The following is a 10,902-nucleotide window of genomic DNA, read 5'->3' as shown; positions in this document are numbered from 1 at the left end:
AGTTAGGCGATAGTTTCAAGGTAGTGCAGGACGGGTATTCCCCGTTAGCCTGCTCTCGTTTCCTGCTTTTGTTTCATCTTGTTTCGTTTAGGGTCACATGCATGTACACCACACACGATGCAAGGTATTGTTGTCGCTCCTGCGAACTTATAGGCTACGAAAAGGCGACGGGCAAGTTCCTCATCAAATCGCCCGATTGACACTCCACTTCGACGAAACAAGGAACTGAGAGACGGAGTACGTCGCAGTGAGTATTCTAATAGATTGTGTTCTGGGTTCATTCACCTCCGACACTGACATCGGATTCCCATGGATCTGATGGCATTCTAAAGAAAGCACATCGCGTACCGTGAACTTCACTGTACTTTATTCATAGGCGATAATGGTCATTATAAATTGCTCTGTTATAGAAAGTGAAGTGAAAGTTGGCAACCTATCAATAAATCAGTCGCATATCCCTCCGGCTTCTGTATCTCCCTTACAATAGCCCGGGGGGATGCTTCCGTGAGTCAGCGAACACTCGCCCCTTAGTGCAATTCTTTGTTAACCCGCGATTGTCATGCTTGGCCTAAATGGTGTTTGTTGTCGGGGAGGGGAAGTTTCATAAATCAGATTTATAAGAAGTAGTGAGCATAAATACGTGAATGACAATGTGAAATTTAAGGGATCACTTACTCAAGATCCGCAAGATTCATTTTTTGACCGCGACGTCACGTGCCATCTCGTAATCACGTGGCACCACGTGCTGTATGCATCTGATGCATGACACAGCGCAGGTGCGCATGGTGTACAAGTCAAGGAAATTTTACCCAAAGTTGCTGGCATGATGACGTAAATGACGATGTTGAATTTAGGGAGTCAAGTCACAAGATTTGTCTGATGCATCTTCGAATTGCATTCGATTGGTGAAGGCGCATACGGCACAGAGGCAAGGATATTTTACCCTAATATTTAAGTGTAGCTGAAAGCTGCTCGTCTCGTTTGCTATGGTGTTGGCCCCTGCAGATTCGGAAAATCGGTTTCTCATTAACAATTTATGTTGTGCTTTTATCTAGACACAACAACAAAGTTTGGGATACCTTACCAGTCATTTAAATGTGATGTCTGTTGCCACACTTTAGTCTAAAAGTCATGTGCGCCATCCCTTGAAAACAGTCTTTCTCATATTTATAATTTCTGATGCCCCTGTAACTCTTTAGACTCGTTTCTTGTCCACTTCCCGTCGATCTAGTCATTCCTACCCCCTGGGTAGTCATTTCAAAAGTAATCCAGTTCACAGACCCCACCTCTGGTTCATCCACCGGGCCTGACGCTATTGTGACCTATGATGATCCCCAATAGCAAGGATGCCCTTGCTTGGACATTAACCCACTTATTAGTAGTGAGAGAGCATTCAATTATAATGGCCCGGGTGTGCCGGCGTGTTCTTCTCGTGCATGTCAAAAAAGGCAAATCATCTTAACCACTGAAAGCTACGGAGGCTTAATGAGGCCACAGGTGTAATTTTTAATTTCATACCTGTAATTTTTTTATTCATACCGGTGCTGGTCCACGCATTACCAGTAATACCTACAGGTATGAAAAAAAATTTATTTCATGCCTGTAATATCTTTTTCATACCTGTAATTTTATTTTATGCCTGAATTTGTTTATTTCATACCTGTAATTTTTATTTCATGCCTGTAATTTTTATTTCATGCCTGTAATTTTTTTTTCATCCATGTAATTTTTATTTCATGACTGTAATTTTTTTTTAGTTTTGTGATCTTTAAACATACTTGTACAGTTTGCTGTCAGCCTGGATCAAAAGCCTACCTTCACCTCAAATATGGTATTGCTGAACCCAACAAATATCCTAGTTTACATGTGCTACTACTCAGTTGCCTCAAAATCGACGTTTATTTCACTACACGCTGAAAACACTTGTTTTCCGCACCGTGCTATATAGTGGATAGCTGTCACAAGATCTATACCTTGATCTGTCGTCATCACCCCTTTTTCAGCAACTTTTGCACCATTGTAAACATGAAGTGAGTGGATTCCGAGTGTGTTCGGGTAGTGCATGTAGATAGAGATACTTCTTGGATTCAAGAATGCTAAATTTTGGCGAAAGGTCAGCTTTTGAGCCAGGATGAACGCGGCAATCAGTACTCGTGAGTTCAAAGGTCACAAAACAAAACAAAAATTACAGGTATGAAATAAAAATTATTGGCATGAAATAAAAATTACAGGTATACAAAAAAATTACAGGTATGAAAAAAAAATTACAGGCATGAAAAAAAAATTACAGGCATGAAATAAAAACTACAGGTATGAAAAAAATTACAGGCATGAAATAAAAATTACAGGCATGAAATAAAAGTTACAGGTATAAAAAAAAATTACAGGCTTGAAATAAAAAAATTACAGGTATGAAATAAAAAATTACACCTGATGTGGCCTCATTAAGCCTCCGTAGTAAGCGCCCCCCTTTGAAGATAATAAATAATGGTAACAGGCCTCCTCCCTCAAGTACGCATTACTTTACTATTTCAAATATCGTTGTTTGTGCTATATACAGTTATGTTCATATATGAGCTGTATTTCGCTAGGCACCAGTGTGTGTTTCTGTTTAAAAAATAAATTAAAGTCTAAAATTTAATCCACTTGTCATGATAGCAACGGCCACTATTGGTACATATTTGTGCACTTTATGTTGACGATAAGAGCAGCGGGAACAGACGTCGTTTGTCTTCCAGATCTGGTGACTAAATGGGGTCAACAAGTTCAAACGTTCTTGTGTCCATTCATTACCGTATCTCCGTCACGGTACATGTCTGCATGGGACATACAATGTTGTCGACTTTGCCAGCTGGCTACAGCTGAAACCAATTAGTGTGAGCAGTTTTATTGCAGTTCACTGCAGTGGCTTCGCGCTCTAATTCTGAAAAGGGTTGTATCTTTTCGTTGAAATGGATAAAATGCACATCTGATTTGATAGAACATAATCCTATCTTGTTCCGCGTTCATCCGGAACAGAAATACCACATAATTCGTTACGTTTGCGTAAAAGAACGGTACATGTAGCTGTTGAAAGAGGAGTGTGAACTGTGAATTGACACGCTTTGGTACATTTTACAAGTGGTATTGCCACAAACTGATGACATCAAAACGCCGTACACAATACACAGTGCCGTAATTACAAGGCATCTGTGTTTTGTGTACGGCGATTTGACGTCATCAGTTTGCCATACCACTTGTAAAATGGTGCCAAAGCGTGTTTCACCCTTCAAAGGTGCCGAGTACTATTTTTTCCGATCGACAATATATTTAAAATGTCCTGTTACCTTGAAAAGTGAATTCTTCGTCAGTTGAATTTGACTAATTTCTAATTTCGGTATGTGTAATACTAGTATCTTGTGTTGACTTGTACAACATCCGGGATCTGCAAGAGTGTGTGTACGTTAAGCGAACGCATTACGTTGACGTCAGCGATTTTCTCGTTTTACATAAGAACTTTCGTTTTATCGGGGGATTTGAAGCGTATGAAGAATCGCGATTTTTTTCCAGTACATTTGTACAATAGTGAAATAGAATATTTTTGAAAATTAAGTGACTCTCCTCCACTTTGCTGTGTGTCAAATACACAACCCCTTTTCAACTTTCAGATGAACCCCTGAATTTTGCCTGCCCATCCCCCGGCCGTGAGCCTAATAACTGACAGCTACCTCACGGGATCCCGATCAATTATGCGTGTTTGTAAAACGTGACACCCCCCTTTGTGATTAAGAAGCTGACACTGCGATCACTTTTGGTCACTTAGATTTTAACCATGGTGCAGAACCGAGCCTTTCGACTGTTGCTCGTCAATAGGGGTTTACTCATAACGTTTGTAACGCCACTCGTGTTCGCGCCCATACCAATAGTATACCAGACGTCTGTAAGTATAAAACTACCATATTTTCAGAATTTATTTTTATTTTGATTAATTTCCTTCATTCCCTACACTCTATTATACCACAGATTGGTTGTTGAAATCGCTGTACTTTCCTTTCCGTAAGATGGTCCCTCGTTTCATAATTGGCCATAGCCCAGGGCCTAAGCCCAGTCTCACTTGGACACCTTATTCGCAGCGCAACAAACACACATGCCGGTTCAATGGTAATTTCCTTGGTTTATCGAAAGTGTTCTCTTCATATATAAATTAATTTCACCTATTGAACTTTGGGGGTGAATTTAAGATGCTCAAAACCTTTTTCAAGGGTAAATCCTCCAAACTCAGAAAGCTAGGTTTTTTATAGTCATGAATAAAAAACTCAGGGATCGCCATGCGAAAGTTTTGATGATATAAACAAATTACCTGAAATCTTCGCCGGAATATTATTAATATAAAGTGAACGTCATTAGCTGTGTTAGTTCTACAGGAAACATTAAATATTCAATTCCATTAAGAAGGGGAATAAATTTAAAACTTCACTTTCTTGACAAGTGTCAAACGAGTCTGCACAAGTTGTACACAGATCAAGGGGTTCATGATTTAATGTCTGCCAAAGATCTGTTTCCTACTCAAGAGTAGTCAACTTACAAATTTTGACAAAAATGTAACCATGAGATGTTTTACATTACTTATGTCATTCCAAGGTATTTATAACGAAATCAAAGTTTGCAAAGAGTAAAGTGAAACCTGTTTGCATCCGCCTTCCCGCTGCGATTGTAAACCTTCCCGCTGCCAATAATTAATTTCCGCTCTTCCCATTCTCCTGCAGGAAAGCGACGAGCTGCTCCCCCCTCTGTAGGAAAAGACTCCCTCTCTGCCCTTTCCCACTAATATTTTTACCACCTCAATCGGCAACCTAAAACCAACCTAATCCCGTTCTTTGTACACTCGTGAGTTTACCGAAAGTTGCATTTGCGCAAGAAAAAAATTCCCTTCGCGCTGATGCTAAAAAAGTTGCCGATAAAGTTACAAAATTAACAGGCATATAAGCAACTCGTTCTGTCGAGTCATCACAGGATGCAACCGTAGATCGTCTACCTTTGTCAGTTTGATCAAGAATTGGACACTATAGCACAGACAAATAGTGTGTGTTTCTATTTGTCTGTGACTATAGGACACAATTATCCAATCCGTAACATGTTCGTATTCCCGCTCGCTTCCCAATCCTGATTGAGTAACACCTTCCCTCGGATAAGTCACAGTCACCTGTGGTCTATTCCGCTCTGCGTCTATGCGCCCCATAGACTTCTCAGGCATATATACACACGTCTATGGGACGCATAGACGCACAGGTGACTGTGGCTAAGTATTTGACATACACAAACCCGCTCTTCAAGTGTAAGTGGCGTAAGCGGAATAATCCCTTTAACATCGAGTTTTGGCTACACCTACCAATTGAAGGTTCAAATCAGACAGACTCACAGGCGTAATAGCTGGCGCTATAACCTTCGATTACGGGTTACTCGTAGCCTTCACGTACACTGGAAATGCGCTAATATCCATCAGGTTGAAAGGTCCAGTCACATGAAATGAATAACTGGTAATCCCCGTAGAAATATTGATGTTAACGTTGCTTTTCGCTGTAAGGCGCACCCAAGTATGAACTGAACTCTAAAAATAACATTCATGATAAGAGTGTCAACAATGGGATAATTCACCGAATATAAAGTAGCATTTATCGGGAAAAACTGTCTCAGTAATTCAATAATATCACGGTCCCTCTATAGAGGGACCGTGATATTATGCACCGTGAGTGTTATTCACCACATACATGTGATTTAATCTCACAATTTAAAAAAGAATCTTAGAATTGGATACCAGCGTGGGTTATTTGAAGGTGCGCATTACGCCGTTAAGCTTTTACATGCTCTCTGAAACCAGTCCGGTTTCACAACCAATGTTTTGATCTGCTTTCGACAATATCTTGTCCCCACAAAACCTTGAAGTTGGCAAATACCAGATGTATTTCGCCCACTTTTGCACATGAATTCCTGTGGTAGGCCCTAAAGCTTAAACACCTGACAGTTATGCCTTTTCCTGCTCCAAAGTTGCCGCCACAGAATCCTCACCGTAATGTTCCTAGAGCCTGATGCCTAGCAACCACAACCCAAACAATTTTGACGCAACCGTATCGTTGTAATTAATCGACTCTATGTGTAACGGAAGTTGCCTTCTCTTCATGCCACACGGCGAAAGTGCTTTGCAGTCAGTGAAACCAAACTACGTTAATGGTAAAATGTAAACGCGATTAGGATAGGACGATACTGAAGCGTACGATGTACGATATTTTGTGAACGGTCTTATTATCATACATCTTTTTGGTCGAAATATATTCTACAGGTGGATCCGTTTAGGCTCGTCTTTAAAATATATTTTAAAAAGTAGTTTTTGGTCGTTTTGGTTCCTTTCAGATCGGTTTTGCTCATTTTAGCTCGGTTTGGCTTCTTCCGACTCTCGGAGACACCCCATTCAAAGTTACAACTAGTGTCCCTATAGCCAGGTCGGTCCGTGACACCTAACAGAACACTGCGAGGTCAGAACATTCCCAAAACAGGATGGCGCAAATTACCAAAACATTATGTTTTATGAGGAGAAAATTAAAATATTGGTCGTAAAAACAGGCTGCGGCAGAAATCATATTACTGTAACTCACGTGCTATCAGTCAATAAAATAATGCAGAGAACGCGACATTATTGGTTGTTTCTGATTACATTATAGCTTGCCAGTGGTCATGTCGAACACATACAAGACATTAACCACAGCATTTACGATGGTTTTGTTCACGAGGGGTCAATCTGGTTTCTAAATATCCCTTAGCTTTTATCCTTGGCCAAGTTTCCTGGACTCATGCAAGGTCACCATGCTGTTCAGATTACAGGGAAGGGGGTTGTTGTTTCATCGTAACCTTGGTCAAATCAGTACGTGGATTGTCAGTGTTCGTGACCGAGAGATTTCTTGTCTGAAACTATGAAATTTGATTTGATACCTGCAGATAACACATCGGAGGGTTCCGCGGATAGAGTTCGTTAATTGGTCAATCAAACGTTTTCTCTTCCGTACAAAGTTTATCGCTTGAAGGAAGAACTTGTCTTGGAGACAGTTTTTCGGACACTCGACTTTTCATGCTAGGTTTGTCTGCAACTTCTGGCTGTTTACTTTGAAGCCTTTGGAGTTAAAAAATCCGTCTTGTTGTTTGTACTGAAGATCGAAAATAATTAATTTTCCTCCATCGGGTATATTGAGCTGTAGTCATAAATCAGGTTCAATTTATTACTTTAATATTAAATTTATAACGTTTTAATAATGAATTAAATTACCGGGGTGTAAACATAGCAAAGAGGAATTTAACTTTAGGGCCTTTCATTAATTTATCAAGATCAGTACTCGGGTAAATGGGTAAGTAAATCCGTTGGCAAACAATCACTTGTGATTTTCGGCGGCGGCTAGGGACGGTGAAGGGATTTTGTACTTAGCGCAGTGCCGGTTTAAACCTTTGATAAGCCTCTCCTGCTTGAAAGAACACACGTACTGTCGAACTTGAACATACATTAAATCAATTAAGGAGAGGAACTGAATGGCCTCTTTGTAAAAAAAGGCATTCCGCACTGGTAAAGATCAGCATGTACACAATGACGGTACTCACCCAGCGAATAAAGCAACAATCGAAATCGCAGGGTTAAATTCCCCAGCACATTGCATAAAGTTGGTTCGATACGGCTGCGTTCACAAATAACGGTGGGGATGGGGCTGGAGGAACGCGATTGAAATCTTTTTTTTCAGATCTCCCTCAATACCCTCACAATTGAAGTTACCCACGTCTATGTGATCAAAATTTTTCAGAACCCTTCAAACTATCAAATAGCCAAACATTTATCAGGGATACACGCAAAGAAAAAATAATTATGTATTAGGCAGTTTTCATTGCAGCTATTCAACACTACCTGTTATTAGCAGTTTGTAAAGCCATATTCCTAAGGCAAGTTCGTTCATTGATTCATTTTTAAGCAGTGGTCTTTTGTGATTTATCAGTCAAAGCAGACTTGAGTTAATCCAACTATGGCCAGGTTAATGGTCAATGCTAAAGAGCACACAAATTAGGGTCATGAGCGAGTATGCAAATTGTGAATTCCTGGCTACATTAGATGCTACTTATAAAAGATTTACAACATTGACAATACTGGAAGGTTAATCTATTCTCATTGGTGTTCTAATCTCTGAAAATTTTGGTGCAATAATGGCAAATTTGGTTAAACTAAAATAATTCCATTTAGTCACACATTTTTTTTCATGTAAATTAGGTTCTTTACCGTACAAAGTTTTACTTTTGTGTTATTTTACGATGAGAATGTGAAAATTTAGAAAATCAAGCATGACCCCCATATTTTTATTCTAATATTTGGTTATTCTTATATGCCAGAATTCAAAATTCCCCGATAACTTTCAAGTCTCCTGGTCTTTCATGTGTTGCTTTCTGGCCTGATCTTGTGTACAAGTATGTTTCACTGTCATGAGCGTCACATGACCCAAACTCTTCTTCAGCTACTTCATAGTCGGAGCTATCTCTGTCACTGCCGGTATGCAGAAGCAGGACAGTAGCTGTATTGACTTTGATAATTTTGACAATAATTTTGTTCAGTTTTTACAACTGCAGTCTTGTTCTACCCCCTACAAGCATGTTGGACTGTCCAGTATTCAGCTCCAACATAGCCTGTCAATATTTACTGCGCATTTTTATCATTGACAAGTGACTTTTAGTCGGTCTCAAATTCAATTATCACCTAATACATATTTATGTTATAAGGCTATGTTTTAGATCTTGTTTAATTATTACTAACATTAGAACAATTGGATGACATTAATATGTTATTAAATTTCCATTAAATTACCCAACAAACCTTAGAATCGTGAAAAAAGGAACCAAAAACTTTTCAGGTCCCCCTCTTTAGGCAGAGCAAAACTTTCAAGTCCCTCCGCTACTATACTCAAAAGTTTTCGACCACCGCCCGCTGAATTCCTCCAGCCCACCCTCACCGTGAACGTGACCGCTCTACCCTGCCGTATGTAGAGCACGGAACCCCCGTGCGGAGGGAACGTCCATGGAGTTATTAATCGTGTGGCATCGCTTCCTAATACTTTCCAAGAATTTATCGGAGTGTGTGCTGCGACTCAATCTGCAGATGTAGAGTACGGCGACGTCTACTTACGCGTACGCGGTATTCTCTTGCGATCGCCTCTAATGGGCGACCGCTAGAGAATACTGCACAAGTACAGACGTCACCGTACTCTACATTTGATTTTAACCAGATTGGCTGCGACTGTAATGGTCTTGATTACCTCCATTACAATCGGGAGAACACCAAAACCTCTCATCGGAAAAAGTAAAAACTCTGACTCGGTTGTGTCGGGCTGCTAGAAGCACCGATTGTGTCTTGACACCGCACTGAAGCATTTGCCAAATATGAACCCTGCCGATAACTATTTCTCTGATTACATTACACAACCGTTACCTTAGCCGTTTTAAAAAAACAACCAATCAACCAATCAACCAACCAATCAACCAACCAACCAATCAACAACCAACCAATCATCAACCAATCAACCAACCAACCAACCAAACAAACAAAAACACACACTTAAACTTTATTTATCAGAACATGCTCTCGGTTGCATTCTCGGGGATGAGCCGTAGCTGTCTTGCCCCGTGAATGTTAATGAGTGGAAGACATTGGTGATCAAGGTCAAGTTTATGAAGTTGTATCCAATGCATCCATCGGTATGTGAGTGTTGACCCACTTAAAGGACCAGTAGCTGTAACGTGGTGTTTTTTTCACTTTTTTTCGTTTTGCACGTAGATTGCAAATTCTCATTTTACTCAAAAGCATGTTGGAGCACCTACTATTTGGCTTACAAAGACAATGTCTTTACGTATAAACAACAACAATACAGTCTACACATGTGCAGGCTAAGTTAACGCTGACAAACTAAGTACTGTGTATCTCCACATGCATTGGTAATAAGATACTGGAGTCGACATTTAAAAACAAAAATGTCAATAAATCATTGAAAAGGTCTGAACGGTCCCGAAACAGGATGGCTCAACTTACGAAAACAGTCTGTTTGTTTTATGAGGAAATATTAAATTGCAGTAGTAAAAAAATAAATTCGAGTCAGTCTGTTGTCACATGTCCCCGCACAAATTTTCCAATTTGAAGCAAATGGCAGATGTGTTGGGAAGGATGATCCTATCCCAGAATCAACAGGTGCATTTTTAATATCCTATTTAAAGGTTCCATTCATGGAAGATTTACCTAATATTGTAGATCTACAATGCCAAGTGCGTCACTAACACTGGGTAATGGTAGCGGCGTGGGGAAGGAGAACCACTCAGTGAGTACCCATAAACACTTGCGGTTTTCCGTGATGCAGTGTACAAAAATACGCTTTTCCTCTTTGATTTTTTAACCACTTTACGATTTTGCGGACTGCAGACATCGATGCCTTAAGCAACTTTTCACTCCGAGTCCATAAAAACGACTTTAATTTTCTAACATTGAGGACGAGGCGTCACGGAATCCCATGCTATACTATAGATGTGTTGTACATTTTTTATCGTCGGTCAAGTTGAACTGGCTCCATCGGAAATTAAAGCTGTCTTAAATTCAAGTTTTTTAACGTATTCCATTTTTGTTCCGATAGTAGGAAAAAATTTATTATGTGCGCTGTATAATATTACATTTGGCAGTTGATTTAAGTCCGGATATGGTATTGCATGTTGTTGACGTTGAACTTTGATTACAAACATAGATGTACTGTTGGACTGAGAAGAAGAATTCAAAAATAATGAAAATATTATCAGAAGATACGGCTATTGTTAAATGAGGTCTTAGTCTGACAGTAGACTTAATAGTGTTAATTAAATTTCGAC

General features: G+C 39.7%; 1 protein-coding gene across 6 annotated transcripts in view; it reads left to right on the top strand.

The window, feature by feature from the left end:
* Nucleotides 1-108: 108 nt before the first annotated feature.
* Nucleotides 109-10,902, top strand: part of LOC139131693 (Na(+)/dicarboxylate cotransporter 3-like) — a 30,440-nt gene continuing 19,646 nt past the window's right edge. For 2 of the 6 annotated variants that reach the window (XM_070697876.1, XM_070697875.1), the window contains exon 1: nt 109-247. Coding sequence is in view for 3 of the 6 variants with exons in the window: in XM_070697874.1 (XP_070553975.1) it covers nt 3,812-3,919 (108 nt within the window). In the remaining 3 variants the exon portion in view is untranslated. Of the gene's footprint in view, nt 248-3,791; nt 3,920-10,902 lie in introns of those variants that run through there. The other 4 variants (XM_070697874.1, XM_070697872.1, XM_070697873.1 and 1 more) reach the window with 3 other exon arrangements.

Source organism: Ptychodera flava, chromosome 4, assembly GCF_041260155.1.
Source record: "Ptychodera flava strain L36383 chromosome 4, AS_Pfla_20210202, whole genome shotgun sequence".
Classification (NCBI taxonomy): domain Eukaryota; kingdom Metazoa; phylum Hemichordata; class Enteropneusta; family Ptychoderidae; genus Ptychodera; species Ptychodera flava.
Note: the sequence above shows the minus strand (reverse complement) of the source record. Positions and strands in the feature narration are given on the sequence as shown.